The 19,115-nt window shown below is 37.1% G+C and overlaps 1 protein-coding gene across 1 annotated transcript in view; it reads right to left on the bottom strand.

Annotated features, from left to right (window-relative positions):
* The window catches only part of LOC129217491 (phospholipid-transporting ATPase ABCA3-like), a 161,855-nt gene that overhangs the window by 45,391 nt on the left and 97,349 nt on the right, over window positions 1-19,115 (bottom strand). Inside the window, exons 18-22 of the mRNA XM_054851803.1 lie at window positions 16,262-16,492; window positions 9,913-10,409; window positions 8,939-9,126; window positions 2,271-2,444; window positions 955-1,177 (exon numbers count right to left, since the gene is read on the bottom strand). Of these exons, the coding sequence (XP_054707778.1) occupies window positions 955-1,177; window positions 2,271-2,444; window positions 8,939-9,126; window positions 9,913-10,409; window positions 16,262-16,492 (1,313 nt within the window). The remainder of the gene's footprint in view (window positions 1-954; window positions 1,178-2,270; window positions 2,445-8,938; window positions 9,127-9,912; window positions 10,410-16,261; window positions 16,493-19,115) is intronic.

Below are 19,115 nucleotides of genomic sequence, written 5' to 3'. Positions count from 1 at the left end.
AAACCATAAGATAATGTAATGATGAAAAATAAATAAATTAGTAGCTGTAGAAAGAGCACAGTTAAACGTGTTTCTAAATGGATAAATTGTTTGTCCTCGTGTCCCCGTTATCGAAATATAAAGCCTTAAAGTTTACAGATATTTTAAGAAAAGTCGCCAAGTTTAACGACTTCCGATGAGTATTGGAAGGCATCTCTCACACGCTTTGCAAAGAGGGATGTCCTGTCACTCGCTGACGGTGTAATCACCTTTAAATTAGGCGATTTTCTTAAAATTTCGTAGAGTTTAGTCTTACTGCTCGATAACGAGAATAAAAGGGCAAACAATGTTTGCGTCAAAAGATATCTCAATGTACTCTTCCAATTGCTACCCATTTAAACTTTCTTTATTAGTACACATTTCCTGATGGTTCCGTCGTTAGACACACACACACACACACACTAATAAAAACGTCCTCCAGAGCGTAATACTTACTCCCAAAAATTAAACTTGATAATGAATAAACTAATAAGTGACACTTGTTCTTTGAACATGAAATTAAACTGCAAAAGTTTGTTTAAAATAGACAAAGACAGTAAAGTCTAGCTGTCAGGAGATGGCACCTGACCCCGGCTCTTTTCCGAACAGCCCAGTTTCACAACAGTACAATAAGTAGAGGAAAAATGAAGAACAGAACGGTGAAAAAGGGAAATCAAATCTTGACAGTTTTATTTTTTCAGCAATTAAAAGCAGTTATTGCTTCAACTTGAGCATTTCAAAAATATAGAATTAAATAACAAAAACATGTCAAAAACACAGTTTATAACTCAACCCGTTTTAAAAATCTACAGCATTATTCATCAAAATTATTTACGTTATTCTTTATAATAACGCTCTGCCATTCAAATGAACTGTAAGAGGCGCTGCAGTTTCTGGTTAATGGCGGATGAGCCACTGTTTATTGTATAAGCTCACCTGTTGATCGTCTTTCAGTTGAGAACCGGGAAGACTGCTCGACACAAAGTTTTTGACGACATTCACGTGCTCGGTGTTACCCTGCATCTCTTTCTTCATCTTGATGATTAACGTGTACCCTTGTCCGAACTTGGACTTCAACTGCTGAATGGAGCCGAGACAACGGAAACGACCGTTCACCATGATAGCGAGGCGAGCACACAGCGCTTCACTTTCTTCCATGCTGAAAAAACAAGAAGAGATCGATAAGAACATGATCTTCACTTGAACAAGAAATAGTTTTCGAGCACCGAAAATACTTGGACAAATTCGGAACTAGTACATCTAGGTTTTACTGAATTTCCAATTAAAATCGTATTTAACTAGGAAATTATTGTTTTGCATGTGAGCTTACGATGGTGAGTACCGCATGCATGTCACCGGTCGACCGGTGCGGTAAGTAACCGGTTACCGCACCGGTTACCATTCTAAGCTGTTGATTGGTTGATTCGAGCACGTGATCATTAGCTGTCACGTGATCAACTAACCGGTCGCTGCCGGTCGTGCTCGTCGGACGTAAGCTAAGCGTCCATTACTACACTTAATTTCAATTTTACAAGGATTGTTACAATTAGTCAAAATTCCGTCGCATTTGCGCATAAAAGGTTATTTTAAGACGCTAGGATTCGAGTACTCTTCCTTTGTTAGAAATTTAGTCCTGTTATAAGATAATGATTTATGGACGCTAGCCAGGTGCCTAATAGAAATTAAAATTCCATTTTTTACAACAGAAGGTGTTCAATATGCAGTCGCGCTAGACATATTTCGTCTTATAGTTCTATTGTATCTACCTGAAAGACTTGAACTTGTGTATATTTTCCCCTGGAGCTTTTTTGTGAGAAATAAAACTTAACTAGCATACTTTCCATAGAGGGAGGGGGAAAAGAAAATCTCACTAAATTGTACTGACTTCAGCAAATTAATATAAATGCAGAAAAGAAGCGCCGACTCCGAAATTCCATGAAATTTATTTAAGAAATTTAACTCAAGTTTTATCGTCATCGAAATTAAGATAAATTTCTTTGTAGGGCTCAATCTGCATGGAACTCGCAGGAGTTCTGTTCTTGCACTTTTTTTCAATTTTACGTGCTTTTAAAGATTTTGGACTGAATTCAAACCATTTACGCAATAAAAAAAGTTCAGGGGGGTATAGAGTTCCTGCACTTTTTTCGTCAGAAATTGTATTGTAGTAAACGTTTCATGTGGTTTTTATAGGCAAATGTTCTACACTTCAAACAATTTTGTTACTACTAACAACAAAGTAAATGAAAGCATACCTGTGCGTTGTTAAAATAATGGAAGCACCAGTCACTCTTCGAGCTTGGGCTAAAATATTCCAGATTTTTCTACGGGACACCGGATCAACACCCGCCGTGGGTTCATCCAATAAAATAAGAGGTGGCGATCCAATAAGAGCGATGGCGATCGAAAGCTTCCTTTTATTTCCTCCACTGAAAACATATAAAAAGGAAAAATACATTTAACATTTTTGTAAACAAATCTAAACTTACGTAAGGTAATTCATTTCATTTATTTCTTAACTTTCTTCCGTTGAAAGCTTTATAATGTCCAATCAAAAGTAAGGTCGGAATTTTAAGAATGACAATAAGTCCCGTCTAGATTCAAATGAGTCTACTCAGATGTGTTCGAAAATACATGCAGGTAAACGGAGTTCCACCAAAATTGATTTTCGATTTATAACTAAAGGGCTTATTCTACTCGATTTTGTTCGATTCGATCGAATTCTACCTACCAGCAGCATAGCAAGAAATTTCCTTCTGGGTGTGGGACGGCTAAGGAAATTCTCGGCTGTGCGATTGGCGGATATAATTGGTGATATTTGATTGGATTCTGTTAGAGTTGAATAAGCTCCTAAATCTCTCCCGCAGCTAGATTGGGATGCAAATTATATCAAAAATATACATTTTTCACAGTTAGAACATTTTCCTGAAAGCGAAAAATATCTCATCTTTTCAAAAATTATTTTTAAATAACAAAAGAACCGACTTCAAAAAACGAAGAGGAACTAAAAAGTAAAAAATAATTGGTCATACTTACATACGATTTCCTACCCAAACCTATAAATCAAATTTATTTTACAATTCCAGTACAAAAATCAACTAAACTAAATACCTAATTATAAAATAAACATCGATTTAATTACTATACGATGAATTATTTTAATACCTAACTTATTATATACGATATCTTAATTTTTAATAACCTTTTAAAGTGGGGGCCTCCTAGAAACTACTACCTAAAGTAACTGACAACCCACCGAATCCTGAGTTGAACACTAACATAACGGAACGCAAAATTAGTCTTTAAAACTAAACGTACTCAGTTACGTTAGGTGGTAGTTTATAAGTAGTTTATCAAAAAGATTGGTCATCAAATTTGACATGATCCAGACTAAAGTATGTCACAGTTTCACTACTTTGCAGGAGAGCCTTAAAACGTTTGCTTAATGTTTCCCAAGGTTGGGGCTCTTAAAACATTTATCAATAAATATAGAGGATTTTTTAAAAACAGATTTACGTTGTTATGGCTTATTGCGGAGCATTTTTCTACATGCAATGAAGTAGTAACCTGAAAATATCATTTTTTGGACCCGTTTAGGATGGCTTTAACAAAGATACATATGAGAAAGAAATTTATAAAGCACATACAAAATTCAAAATAAAAAGTTAAATACCATTCTGTTCATAAAACAATGAAATAAGAAAATCATTAAACGCTTGAAATTTTTGATTTCCTTTTCGAAATCATTCCAGTATAAAGTTGTTCTCCGCTTGTCAGTATGGCAGAATTGCAATAAAATCAATTGCAATAAATTGCGTGTGACATACAACTGATTTAATTTACTATTTTTCGCTAAAAATAGAAATAAATTTGAACTATAGAGAAACCCCGATTTCACGTTTCTCAATGGCCTGAGTTAAAAAATAAAGTATGGGAAAACGTAAAATTCGGGAAATGAATCGAATGCAAAAATCAAATAAGAAAAAAAAAAAAAAAAAAACACTAAAGGTTGTTACGATGACTCTTATAAAAGGTAAAAACTCGATACTTTATGAAAAGAGCAATTATTGTACGTACCAGTTTAGATCATTCTAACACATTAAGTTACGAATCCGAGCGTTTAGGTTGAAAATAGTCCGTAATAATGGACAGTTTTTTAGTCATTGAATCCAAAATAAACGCAGCATCTTCCAAGATACTTTGCAAGGTTTTTTCCTGGACTTATGATAAAGAAAATAGTCTCTCACTATTTGTAAGCTCTTAAATGCAGTATTGAAAGAAGAGACGAGTTGTGTTTCCTCTTCTTGTTCATCTTCATTGGAGGCTGAAAAGTCCATAAGGTCGGCTACGGATGGAGCAGTAGCATTTCTGTTTTCATGTATTAACTTTCAACAGAGTGGATTTCGTTTAAAAATGTACAAAAGGAAACACGCAGTTTAATTTTGAAACATTTTTTCTCTTTTTTTTTTCACTGCCAAGGGAAAACGTAAAATGCGGGGAATCCATAAATAACAAACTTTCCATCCGGGTTAAATTAATGTTATTATTTATTAGTATACGGAAAAACTGAGACCTGGTGATAAAAAACGTAAAATGCGGGGAAAACGTCGATTCGGGGGACGTAAAATCGGGGATTCGCAGTGTATTCGATCTGCAAGCATGAAGATAAATATTACCATACAACAATTTAAAAAAATTCCATAGCATTTTTTTGAGGGTATTCAAATTTATTAAATTTTTTCCGTTTTTTTTTTTTTTTTTTTTTTTTGAACCATTGTACGGCGTCATGAAATATTAAATCTAGAATACTTGTCAAACTTCAGAAATCCGACATCAGTTACGATATATTTAATAAGGAATATAAATTTAATCGTCGGAGGGGGCGGGGGGATTTTTGTCTTCAATTCCCCTTGAATTGAACACTAAAGATATATTTAAAAACTGAAATATTAAAAAAAAAAAACGAAAACCTTTAATAACTAAATAAAGTTATTTATTGGCAAAAAAAATATTAATTAATTAATTCAACTATTTTCGTAGCAAAACACATGCTACATGAGTAATAGATACATTAGTAAGATTAAAATTAACAAGCGGCAGCGTGAAAGTCAAACATACCGATGGCGTGAGAATTAAATATTGTTCAGGAAAAAACACTTCTGTCGAGAAAATGCACCGTTCACGGCAAAACTACGTCTGTGACGCATCGCTCGGCTGGCGCAAGTTGAATTACGTAGCCACAACGCGTGTGAAATTCAAAGTTTCTTAAATTTCTCCAGCACCCCTTATCAGATGCAGACAAAATTACCATGGGACCATCTGGAAAGTATACCCTATCAAACAAAAAAGGAATTTTTCAAATCGGTCCAGGCGTCTTGGAGAAATCAGAGAACATACATAAAAAACCGCAGACGAATACATAATCTCCTTTGAAGTCGGTTAATAAAAAAAAGAAAGAGAGCATCAACTTGATAGTCAATGCAAAAACGATATGAAATTCATTCTTAAAACAGTTTGCACATTTAAAGTTAGCTTTTAATGAACTTTAACCACTTTACTGAATGCATTTTTACTAAATTCCAGGGATATAGTTTAATTGGTTCCGATTGTTACGAACTACGGGATCCGTGTTCGTAAATAATGAGCAATTTATTTCTAGAACGATTCATGAAATACTGCACGTACGCACTCTCTCGTACACGTTTTTCCTAAGTGAACCGATCAAAATCGGGTCGCTTCAAGAAGGAGCATAAAGATTCGAATGCGTGTAAGAAGTCTCACGAAAGGATATTCTAGAACAGTTGTCTGCACCGCCCCCCCCCCCTTTTTTTTTCAAGTGGTCCATGTTTAAATTTTTTTTACAATAAATTTTGCTTCTAAGTTCACATCTGTTTTAGATCATGAATTACATTTTAGAACAGTGATGCTCAACCTCTTTTTACCAGAAGTGCCGCACCTCATCTTAAAATGAGTCTCTCGAGGAAAACACATAAAAAATTTAAACGCATTTAACTTTTTTCTGTAAACCATGGGTGGACAAGAAAATTGGGAGGAAATTAAAGCTAACATATAGGTTAACAATTCAAGATGCTTCCTAATTACAGCAGCGTCCAAAAAACTCGGCCTAATGAGTACCGAAAAGTGGATGAGTTTGTAAATGCCAGGTTATAGGGAACGCGCGATCAGCAGATTCTTCGCGTCAGGTTTCTTCGTTCTACCAAAGTACTCAGGAGTTTCCTAGATTCAGTCGGGTTCTCGAGTTCTGAGTTTTTGGAATCTCATTACGAAGCTTCCGTCAGTATTTTAAAAACCAATTTCGCAATACCTGGAGCCAAATTCGTAAAAATCATTCTGAACACCGTATGAAGACGATCTGTTGTTTTGGAACTTATCGGAAAGAATACGTACCGTCCGTTAACCAAGAGGCTAGGTTCCGCTTTCGAATGTGGTCTCCAACGATTCTATTTCACTGTTTTTGGAGAATGGCTTTTTAAAAATTTTATTTTTCGATAAAAGCAACAGTTTCTTAAATTTTAAATCATGTACATTAAACCCACAAAGTAAGATTAACGAAAGTAACATCTGACGCGCGAAGCAAGACAAGAACTGACACTAAGACTTTTTTGCACATTTAAATGCGGCAGAAAAATTTGATGTTCGTTCACCGATCAACACAACGCAAAAATGAACTCTGCATTCCAGAAGGTGTGGCAAAGTACCACTACATTGTGAACGCCTTGTACCGATGTTCATAATTAAGGACTGTTTGCTGGGTCAATAAGATTAGGTAACTATGCTGTAACTCGCAGGTCATAGATTGCCGATTTGTAGTTCGATTGTTCTTCGCAAATCTTAAATTATCTCAAAAGGCACTTTTATGTACAAATAAACTAAAATGTTCATCTTTAAAATTAACTTTTTGTTTGGAAGATAAAAAACATGCTGTTTATAGCGTTGAAAGAGCAAATGACACTCATACACTGGTGTACAATTGCTAAGGACGGATCACAAAGGGCTATGTAGAGCGTAAAAAGTAAGTGTGATTTGGATGCCAAGTAAAATAAATTAATGATAGAATGCTAGAACATTACAGTGACGATAATTAATTGTGCTTTGAAACCAAGAAGGCTTTAAAAAGTGTCTTAAAGACAAAACGGTCGTTTTGTGCTGAGTACGTAAAAGTGAAAAAAAAATGTAATTACCGTCCCCAGGCATTCCGGTTCCGGCGCAAGATGTCAGTTCGGGATATGGCCACCACAGATGCCATGTATGTTTCCCCACGTCGTGTCATGCTTTACACAACATTACTCAGCTGCTGTTGAGGTAATTTAAATCATTCCGCTGTCAGTCATGGATTGAGGTGTCCTTGTTTTTTGGAGGGTATTGTCGACCAGCAAGACTCTTTCCCAAAGCATTTCAAACATTTATAATGGGATTCAGATCTAGAGAACGTGATGGCCATCTGGTAAGTTGAATATCCTCGCTCTCTAGACACTCCTAGAGAGCGAGTGTTCGATGAAATGTTGCATTTTCATCCATGAAAACCAGTTTATCACCCACAGCACCACGGAACATGCGAATATGAGGCAGCAGGCCAATATTAATGCATAGCTGGAAAGCCATAGTCTCTTTCAGAAGCACAGGAGCGACGTACTGCTATTGCTCGTGATCCCAGCCACATCATGTCACAACTTGTAGGATAATGGTCACTTTCTTTTATGTTTGCCGACCTGTATGCAGTACCACGTTCACGCCAGGTCAGTTGTCATCCACGATCAGGCAACAGATTGGACCTGCTTTTATCTGGGAGTGGTACTCAAGCCCAGTCGACTTCCCTCCAATTGCGATGCTGACGATACCATTACAAACGGCCGAAACACTGACTTGGAGACAAAGGGATGCACAAAACAAGCCAACGGGAGTATAGTTCCACATCATGGAAACGTATGGCTACAGTTTTTCGGGATATTTTCTTGTCAGTAGCAGCAGGAAACTGATTTGCTACTCCATCCTGTGCTGACCGGTTTCTTCTTGTTGCTAGCACTATGTACCTATCTTCTGTTGACGTCGCGTACTGCATACACTACCTTCCTCGTAACGTTTGCTACATAATCCACTAGTTCAAGATGAATTCCAAGGCCTTGAAACAACACTATGGATGATTTCGAACTCCCTGGCAACAATTGATATTTTCTGCACTTCTTCAATTTTTTCAGTAATACGGCTACCCATAAAATCATCTAAGTGATGTCGGCAAAACATACCGAAAATTTCAAGTTCGTAAATTGATTCTTTCTTGTCAAATTCTGCCTTTGAACAAAAACGGTCTTATGAGCCAAATATTTTTTATCGCTTATTAGCGCTATCACGTGACGAACAACGTCGTGAAAACAAAATTTGCATATGCACAATGCGTCTTACCGTGTTCCGAACTAATGCTAATTTCCATACTTCCTTGACTTCCATTTTGGGGATATTAACGCTGATATTGCAATCTGTCCTTATCAATTGTCCACCAGTGTATTTAAGAAAACGACTTGAGGTAATAACATGTATTGCATTGAAAATGGATTTAAGATTAATTATTTAAATACAGTCTGACCACCGATGATATGGAATTGGCAAACGTCCAAATAAGACTAGTCTATCTTGATGAGGGGAAAAGTAAAAATTTGATGCGCGTGCTTCGTTAATTTCAATGTGACTCTGCTTAATTTGAATGTTAGCACACGTCTGAAAAAACTGGCATCCCTGAAAATTAATAGATGCGTCCATTTCCGCATGCAAACTGGATGTTTGCCTTTCCATTTTATCGGTGGTCAGACTGTAAGTAGTGATTTGGATTGAAAATGGCTGTATTTCATGATGGGTTATATCTATTCTCCAACAGAAAGCTCAAAACATAATATTAGCTGGAAAATACCTGTAAAATCTGGTTTGTTTGTCAGCATGTTGAGTGAGATCTGTCATTTTTATCAGCTTGTCGACGCTGTTAGTCATACTTGGCCCATTCATACCTCTCAGCCTTGCAAAAAGAGTTATCATCTCACGTCCTGTCAGACGATCGATGAGGGCGTCAAACTGAGGGCAATATCCGATCAAAGATTGGAACTAAATAAAACAAGAAACGTATTGTACTAAGAGGGAACAAACGTACTGCGAGTTGAACTTGACAAGGTAGTAACAACTGCTTCAGGCAAATTTTTCCAGATTTTAGAAAAGAAACCTACTTCCGTTTTTGCTACATAGAAAAAAAGATTGGATTGACGCAAATTTTTGAATTTCAGTGGAAATGCACGTTTTGAAGTGTGCTGAGTCCGTTTTGACCATTTTTGGAAAGTATTTGTGTGTGTGTTTTCTGTGAGTTGCTCTGGAGCAAAAACTACAGCATGAAATCGAACGAAATTCGGTATACATATGTGCCAAATGTCAGTTGATGCACATTAGTTTTTGGCGGCAATTCCTCTAGAGGACTCTAGGGGAGACGGGGAGCAATGGAACGTTTTATATGTGCCTGCTATATCTCAGAAGTGAAGCGCGGGATCAAACAAAATTTTTTGTCTTGAGTTTTATCTTCTTGCTCGTGACTGCTCAGTAATGAACAGAAACAAACAAAAAATGATCAACAAGTGGACTTTAGAGAGTACAAGAGCTAATTTGATTTTGACGCCAATAGTTCAAAATTGGGTAGTGCATGCGAATGTTTTTCTTGTTCATTGCGAGTGCTGTATCGCAAAAAAGAATGATACACGTTTCGGATGAAATTTTGAATTGGTAATCTACACAAACACAGGAGGTCGATTCAATTTTGGATTTAATCCCTCTCCCTGCCTCTTACATGCTTTTTAGTTTATTCAAACTTCTATTACGGGAACGTTGGCAGGCAACGTTTCTTACCTTCTTCGTTTGCGAAACAATAGACAGATCGGAAGAAAATCCGTTGCCGTCTGAGGGACTGCAATCTCCGGTCAGCATTCTAAAGGTTGTGGTTTTCCCAGCCCCATTGACACCGAGCAAGCCGAAGCACTCTTGTTTTTGAATTCCAAAAGTGAGGTGATCCACCGCATAGAAGTTTCTGTACGATTTCGTCAGATCTCGCACAAACAGCGCCTCGTTGCTCAAGCCCCATTCGGTGGCGGACCGAATCCTCTCTTCTTCAGCCAGGACGTCGGAATCTTCGCTGATGTTCTCTTGTAGAATCTGCACCGCCTGCCCTCGCTTGGTTCGCTGCCTGACCAATTTCATAAAGCGTCGGAAAACGAGCGAATCGAGAAGCAGCAAAAGACCTATATACAGAAATCCGTCTACTGCCAGAAACAAAGTATCTCTACCGCATGACTCATATGCCCATGTTAATAGTGGCTTCTGTTGCAAGCAACGATTTCCACAGATACCTGAAAAAAAAAAAAAGACACAAGTTAAATCTACACATTCAAATAGCAATGATGTCTTGCATTATGATTGTTTTTAAGTATACAGGGTGACTAAAAATGGTACGTCAAAATGACACGTGTAGATACGTTAGACCATAAGGATTGATTAAGAATTACACATAAATGGGTGTCGGGTATGCAATTGTAACCCTTTAGATAGCGATAAGCTGTGAGGGAGGCAAGCGCAATTCCCGGATCTAAACAGCCAACTCCCCCCCCCCTCGGATTTCCAGTGTCAATAGATAAGTTACAAAACACCTTTTTCATCAGACTTAGATTCCATGACATGTCAGGGTCAGGCACGTGTTCGAGAGGCTCTTGGGCGTAGATTCATGGCATTGGCCTGGAGTTTCACGATTCCATGCATACATGATATGTAGGATCCAAATGAAATCTATGTCCGATGGATCAGGTGTCTGGTAACCTGTGACACGTGATCACAAAGTCCCCATGGGTATAGGAATTATGGAGGTTTAGGTTCAGAGCTTACCGCCTGAAGTATTGTATTACTTATGATGTGACGGGTTACAATCGCGCTTTCGAGCCTCAGCTTCTACATAATGAGGTTATTTCCGAAATTTTAAAAGTATTTTTTTTTTCTGAAAGAGCATGCTTAAAATCACAGGATTTAACCATTTTAAAACAATTTGACAAAGTTTAATAGTTTTTAACAATTATTTTGATCGGTGCGCAGTTTTAAATTCATTTTTTACGCTTCTGCACATGACATCACAAGTGATGAAATGCTATTCACTGATGCCATTAGCGCACATCGCAAATTATCATAAACTGGCAACACTATTACCAACAAAGGGTAAACATTGAAAGCGGCAATGGAGTAGCGCGCCAAAGTACATGACTTGTAACGTCATAAAGACCACGCTTTATTTCCAAAATCGGACATGAAAAAAAATTAAGTAAAAAATAACTGTTGAGAAAATAAAAGGTTTTTCTGGCTCCATGTTATTATATATATATATATATATATATATATATATATGCTTATTCTATCAATTACAGTGACTACAAGTAGTACTTTTGACTGAAGGAAAGAACCCCATTCCTATGATCTGACATATGAATGGGGTTAAATGGGCACATTGACTAAAAATGTTTTATTTCATTGTAAATAAAATAATATTTGCATTCAAAAACAGGAAGCAATAATCAAGAATTTCCTTCACCTTTTTTTGAATGAGGGACTAAATTTCAAAGGTGGACACTCTTCGTGATTTGCAATTTTGTGACCACCTCAAATCCCAAACTCAGGATAATCACTCTCATCTCCTCGAAATAAAAGGCCTTAACTACCGAGCTTTTCTCACTTCTTCTTGAAACATGTATCAGAATAGCGTGTCGCAAAACTCATTGTCAGATTCGAGAGGAGAAAAGAAATTCCCTCAAAAGTGGCCTTTGTTTTGATATTTATCTAAGGATTCGCGAAAAGAAAAAGCAACTTCGAGTTATGGAGTTACGATCATTTTTCAGGCGATTCAAATCTCTATCAGACATCCGAACTTCCGATTCTATTCTTCTTGATAGTTAAAGAAGGCTTTGGACAGCGATTTGGGTCTTGGATGTCTGACAGAGATTCAAATTTGCTGGTGAATGCAACCGTTAGTTAACAAAGAAATTGTGAAGTACATGGCGCGATCCAAAAGTAATGAGCCTTCGTTCTAAAAGACAGATTTATTGAGCTGATCGGTACAACTGCCTAATAGTCTTAAAAATAGGTACCTCCTGCAACAATGTACTTCTGTAGGCGTCTTTTCTAGGATTTAAAGGCATCCCTTAAGTCCTGTTTCGAAGTATCTGCAAGGGCTGTCTTAACATGCGCTTGGATGTCTTGATGGAGCCGAAACGTTTCCTTTTCAGGAAACTGATTTTAAAAGTTTAAACAAGAAGAAGTCAGGAGGCCACAAGCTCGGACTATAGGAAGGCTAGGGCAACACTGGAGCGTTGACTCGGACCTTCTTCAGTCAGAGCTCTCGGCACAAGTTTCGCGCAGACTTTCCGCGTGTGCAACTTCTCCGTAGCAATGCGTTGCAAAGTTGTTTCCGATAAGTCAAGGACTTTTGCTACTTCGTAGAGACTCAAACAGCAGTCCGTGTTCAAAAATTCACACACTCGTTGCAAATTTACGTCAGTAAGGGCCGAGAACGGGCGTCCAGACATGGTTTCGTCAGTCACCACTTCCTGGCCTTACGAAAGGCTTCGCGCGATTTTTCTACTAGTGAATAGGACAGACACTCAGTCCCAAGCGCCTGTTGAAGCATTGCGAACGTTTGGGAAGGAAACCGGAAGCATAATGTGATCTCTCTGACGAACTTTTCATATCTCCGTGTCACGAATCACCGTATAGGGGTTACTGTTAAGGCCGATGGTGCCGCTCCGAAAGCGGGGAGGCAACTGACCTGCGTTGCGCTGTAAAGCTAACAACCCCCATCACCGTTGCTGTCAAGCAGAGCGAGCTGCGGTGTGCATGCGTCAGTATAAAGTAAGGTTCATTACTTTTGGATTGCACCACGTATGTCAAGAGGAAAAAGAGAGTAATTCGACCGAAAGAAATTTGAATTTCAGCTAATCGAAAACAAACAACATTAATTCAGCTTTTAAAAGATTTTAGCTCGTTGCAGTTCGATTTGTTGAAGTGTCACGTACCAGTTAGTCATAATTAAAGCTGTTCTGTTTGGACCTACGTAGAGTTCGTAACAATGGACGTACGTCATTTGGACGTACGTCATCATGGTGTCTTATGTTTCAAAGAAAAGAAATTTGTGACCAAAAAAAAAACATTCTTAGTCCAAAAGTTCGAATTTTCACCACCAGGTAAACAGAGGGAGGGAATCACAACGGAAAAACTACAATCTAGGAACAAATAAGGGGCCCCCGTAGCTCTGTGGTAAAAACTTCGTCTTCTAAGCCGGAAACCGTGGGTTCGATTCCCGCGGGTGCCCTGCACTGTTATAACCAGAAGTGCCAGCTGGGTGCGATTTTCTGCCGTAGGGTGCAAAGACGGAGCCACAGGGTGCCACAGAGGCTAGGAAATATTGTTCCGATATCTTTTAGCACCTCAGTGGATGAAAGAAGGTAATGAAGGGCCATCAGCTCACGCAGTAGCCAATAGCGACTCTTTTCCTCAGCAAAGGTGCCTCGCTCGCACATGCGCTGTGCACTCCGGCATAAGTTCAATTCAGCCACTTTAATGGCGGACGACGATGCTGCAACGTAGTTGTTGGTACATTAAATTTTCACATTTGAATAGACAATTATACTGGATTAAAATTCCACATTTCTGGGACAAACCTTCAAAACCTTCCGTAAGTACAGGCATTTAATCATGGTATAACATTTAAGGCTTTCCAACATGCTTTTAGTGTTTTCAGAGTTGTGTTTCAACAAAGTAAACTGAGTACTGCTTATTGTTTATAGTTAACCGTTTTAACATAGTGATGTATGGCTTTTTTTAACACGTGTACTAATAAATGGTGTTCATTGCTTGTCATGTCTGCAGTCTCACGGATTTTCCCCAAAATTGTTTATGTTTAGCAATACGAAATAATTAATAAGTAATCGGTATGAAAATTCAATGATGTAACTAACGGCTACAGCAGATTCACTAAATGTGTTTATCTTCTCAATAAAATATGTGCGTAGACGTAGCAAAGAAAAAAAAAAGCTTTGAAAAGAAATTTCTCTGTGTGTTTCATGCCATGACTCATTATGTGAAAATATTTCGTTGGTGTTATTTCAAAAACCGAATGCAGTGTCTAGACGCGTTTATTTTTTTTTCTCTCTCTCTAATTTCTGTTTCCAATGCTTTTCATTATGTAGGATGCTAAAAATTTGTTTTGATTTTTAATGTCAAAAAAGTTTCTATTTAACAAAGAAAGAAAGTGCTTTTTTAGATTACTTATGTTCAAATAGGATATTCAAATGTCGAACTATATAATACGTATCAATATGTTACTCTTGATTAAAATATTTTGAACGCCTGCATTTTATGAAACGATTTGATTTTTCCGTGATTGTAATATAACTGAATATTTTTGGCTGTACTTGTAAATTATCCATAAATGCCTACACTCTTAATTTTTAGTATCATGCTATAGTAAATGTCAATATCATTTAAAACTACTGAGCAATCCAAGGGTTTTTATGAGAGTTACAACTCAGATAGAGGAATGGAAGTCATGAACACTTCTATATTATGTTGGAAAGTCTGAAATGTGATCAAATGCCTTAAATGACAAGTTTTAATCCAAAATGAATTCAATGTGAAAAAAGTAATAAGACTTTGTCTATCATAAACAAAAAACAATAAATAGAACACAATAATATTCAAAAACGCACACAATAGGGGGGGAGGGGGAAGAGGATATACTGTAGAAATCAGTGAGGGTGCCATTTTTCTCTCTGAAGGTTCCTTCTTTTCCCCCGCGCTGCCTGTCTTTTAAAAGGTGCCATTTTTCGCCCTAGTAAGAGGTGCCATTCCGGCTCCGTATTGGGTGTCGCTGGTGAACAAGCGTTTCACCCCTGAAAGGTGCCAAACGCAACCTGTAGTTTTAACAGTGTGGGTGCTATTTCCTTCTTTTGTATTATAAATCTTTCCTATGTGTGTGCGGAGGCAAGGCCCTTGGCACGCAGTCCTCTATGTATGTGAGGCTGTTTAACTTTTAAATAAATTTTAAAAAAAGGAACAAATAACTTGACGTCGCCTCAAAGTTCTTTCCATTTACTCCCCTTTAGTCCATACTCCATATTATGACATATGTGGCAGTGAGAAGCAAAGGGATGTAAGAGGGTTTATTGAAGTTTTCAGAAAAGCGCATTTCAAGTTCAGATCCTTAGGTACGAGTAAACTTTCAATGAAATTGTTTTCCTAAATTTTGCTATGTATCTGCCTACCAATTATACTAGTTCTATCTCTTGCTCCGAAACAGAGAAGAGGTTCTCCTAATATTTGTACTGCTTGTTTTGAAATTTTTAATTAGAGCACTTACATCCCTTTGCTTCTCACTGCCTCAATTATACATTTGTTGGCGCCAATGTTATCACTTCAGAGAAAATTGGAGCTCAAACTTAAGCTAATGCAGATGAGAGAGAAATTTTGAAAGCGATGAAAATAACGACAAGAAAGAGGAATTTGAAACTGAGCAACTCTTGACATAATGAATGGCTTTTGATGCGCAGAAAAACTTATAACTTTTATCAAAGTAAGGGGCACAAATGACGACCTTTTTTGGGCATGATTATTCTTCAAAAAGAATTACACATGAAACTCTTAAACAGTTCTACCTTAAAACAGTTCAAAGCAAACTAAACAACTTCTTCGTACTGTACAAAAATAAAAGGGAAAAAAAACAAGAATTTATTAATTTTAGGATTTTTCCATAAACTCGTTAAAAAGTACTCGGTTATAACAAGCAAATATCTCGATTCCTTCGCACCGTTATAAGCAAGTTCGACTGTAGTTCTAAACAGGGTAAATTTAAACTTTAACTATCAAGTATGTATACGTTTTAATGTTCCACATTGGGTTATTTAAATTGAAAAATTGACGTTCCTAGGTATGCATCTGCAGTGTAAAATGTATTAAATTTAGAAGAAGATTTTTGCGTTTTTTCTATGCCAAGACTACTAAATTTTACAAGTTTTAATCCAGAACAAATGATTTTAAATTGATTGAAAAAGTTACAAATACATGCATTTGTATTCAAAATTAAGGTCTCAAACAAAATTATATGCGAGATGCGTTTGTGACCTAAATTTTGGACACCACAGCTACTTTTAAATGCATAAGGAAAATTTACCTGTACAGCACTGATAAAGCAAACTCTCTTTATCTTTATTTTGCGAAGCACAATACAGCTTAAGATCTTTGGAGGGAATACTTTCACAAAATGAATTAGTGTAGGCCAAGGTAAATAAATTGGAAAATCCAGACCCGATGCAATAGCTTGGGAAAATTCGGAAGAACCACACGGCTTTCTTGACCCCATCATACTGTTGCAAGGCACTTAAGATACTCCCAGCCACAGTACCTAAAAAAAAAAAGCTAAGGATCAGACAACTAAACTTTAATGCATTAGATCAGGGATGGCGAACCTGCGGTACATGTGCCACAGTGTGGCACGGCTGAGTATTACAAGTGGCACGTGAAAACTTGTTGCAATTTTTTTAATGAAGTGTCTTTTTCTTGAAACTCTAAAATCCGTTCTCATATTCAAAGTAAACCTTTAAAATGCTGTGATTATTTTTTTTTCATTATAAATATAGTAACATCAAAATAAGGTTAATGTTATTACTTGATCTAGATATTTAGACGTACATCGCATAGATGGCATGGGCATGGAGGTTTGCAGAGAACGTGTCTGAACTGCAATATTGCAAGTACTCATCTTAAGTGAATAAAATATGACAACGTATATAAAATACAAATTGAGAATGGAAAAAGGTTAAAAAACCAGCAAACAGCTGTTTTGGCACTCTAAAATACAAGTGCCATCATCAGTGCATTAAAAACGAAGACAGGTTCACCCGACTAAAACACAGTCTAGGCGAACAATGGAATGAGAGACGAGTTGTAAAAGATATGAGAGCAGTACCGGAAACGATGACGTCAAGGTTACGTCAGAACACCAGAGGACAGTTGCACTCAGGAGAAAACGTCACGGACAAAAAATAAATCAAATAACAGACTTCCAAACATTAGGAAAAGGGGGAGTGCTAGACAAATCATTGACGATTAAATTAGCATTTTTCCATATGTAATATGACTCCCAAAAATCTAAATCATGAATGGACGAACACTCGTGAATAACTTTCGCGGAAGAAAAAATAAAATTATGACCGCAGGACCAACAATGTTGAGCAATAGAGGAGCGTTTGAGATCCTGTTTTTTGACGTAATTTTCGTGTTCTTTTATCCGGTATTTTAGGGATCGTCGAGTCTGCCCAATGTAGGCCATTTGCACTGGCAGGAAACACTGTAAATGCACCATTTGTCAAGGTCGTGAACAGGGTGTTTAAGCTGTGAAAACTTTAATTTATTAAAAGGAGAAAAAGTGACGGAAAAATGAAACTTTTTTAAGATTTTGGCAATTTGTAGACTGATTTTAGGAAAAAAGGGTAAGACAACGGAACTCGAATAGTTCACAGGAGCAAGTGTTTGATTTTTGTTAGTTGAGCTACATAGCTTCTTATAAATGGTATCAATAATATCTGATGTGAATCCCCGATCCACAGCAATACTTCGTAGGTAATTCAGTTCTGGTGAAAGTAAATTGGAATTTGAACAAATGGCTAAAGCACGGTAAATAAAAGATCTAAAAGCAGCCAATTTTTGTTTAGGAGGATGAACGGATAACTTGTGGGGGGGGGGGAGAGAAACAGCAAAGGGTTTAACGGAAAACAGTAGTTGTAAACGTATTGTCATGACGAGTGATGGGCACATCAAGAAAAGAAAGATGATTCTAACGCTTTGCCTAAAGTGCATAAACCACTCATTTCTCTCCGTCCCATTGTTTCTAACATTGGTAGTGCTTCTTATAAATTGGGCAAATTTTTAGTTTCCGTTTTTTCACCTCTTCTTTCCAGCAACTGTTTTATTGTTCGGAACTCTCTTGACTTTGTTCGCAAACTTCGAATTTTTCAGTTAAATAACCGTAGAATGGCCTCTTTTGATGTGAAATCATTCTTTCACTAACGTGCCTGTTGAAGGTGCGTTAGACTGCCTTAAAATGAGATTAACTGAACATCACTTTTCCTACTTTGAGATCAATGAATTGTGCAATTTAACACGTTCTTGCTTAAAACTAAACACGTTTGTTTTCGACGGTAATTTTTTCCGGATGACTGAAGGTCTTGCTATGGGCAACCCTTTGAGTCCAATTCTAAGTGATTTGTACATGCACTATTTCGAACTTAAATTATTTAAAATTATACAATTTGATTTTTACGTCAGGTACGTTGACGACATTTTTGTGCTTTTGGACTCGTCTGTCAGTGACCTTGATAACCTTTTATCCATCCTAAATACTATTGACCCACATATTCAATTTACAGTTGAATTAGAATCTGGTAATCATCTTTCTTTTCTTGATGTGTCCATCACTCGTCATGACAATACGTTTACAACTACTGTTTTCCGTAAACCCTTTGCTGTTTCTCTTCCCCCCCCCCACAAGTTATCCGTTCATCCTCCTAAACAAAAATTGGCTGCTTTTAGATCTTTTATTTATCGTGCTTTAGCCATTTGTTCAAATTCTAATTTACTTTCACCAGAACTGAATTACCTACGAAGTATTGCTGTGGATCGGGGATTCACATCAAATATTATTGATACCATTTATAAGAAGCTATGTAGCTCAACTAACAAAAATCAAACACTTGCTCCTATGAACTATTCGAGTTCCGTTGTCTTACCCTTTTTTCCTAAAATCAGTCTACAAATTGCCAAAATCTTTAAAAAGTTTCATTTTTCCGTCACTTTTTCTCCTGTTAATAAATTAAAATTTTCACAGCTTAAACACCCTGTTCACAACCTTGACAAATGGGGCATTTAGTGTTTCCTGCCAGTGCAAATTGGCCTACATTGGGCAGACTCGACGATCCCTCAAATTCCGGATAAAAGAACACGAAAATTACGTCAAAAAACAGGATCTC

The sequence above is a fragment of the Uloborus diversus genome, chromosome 1, assembly GCF_026930045.1.
Source record: "Uloborus diversus isolate 005 chromosome 1, Udiv.v.3.1, whole genome shotgun sequence".
In the NCBI taxonomy this organism is placed as follows: Eukaryota; Metazoa; Arthropoda; class Arachnida; order Araneae; family Uloboridae; genus Uloborus; species Uloborus diversus.
Note: the sequence above shows the minus strand (reverse complement) of the source record. Positions and strands in the feature narration are given on the sequence as shown.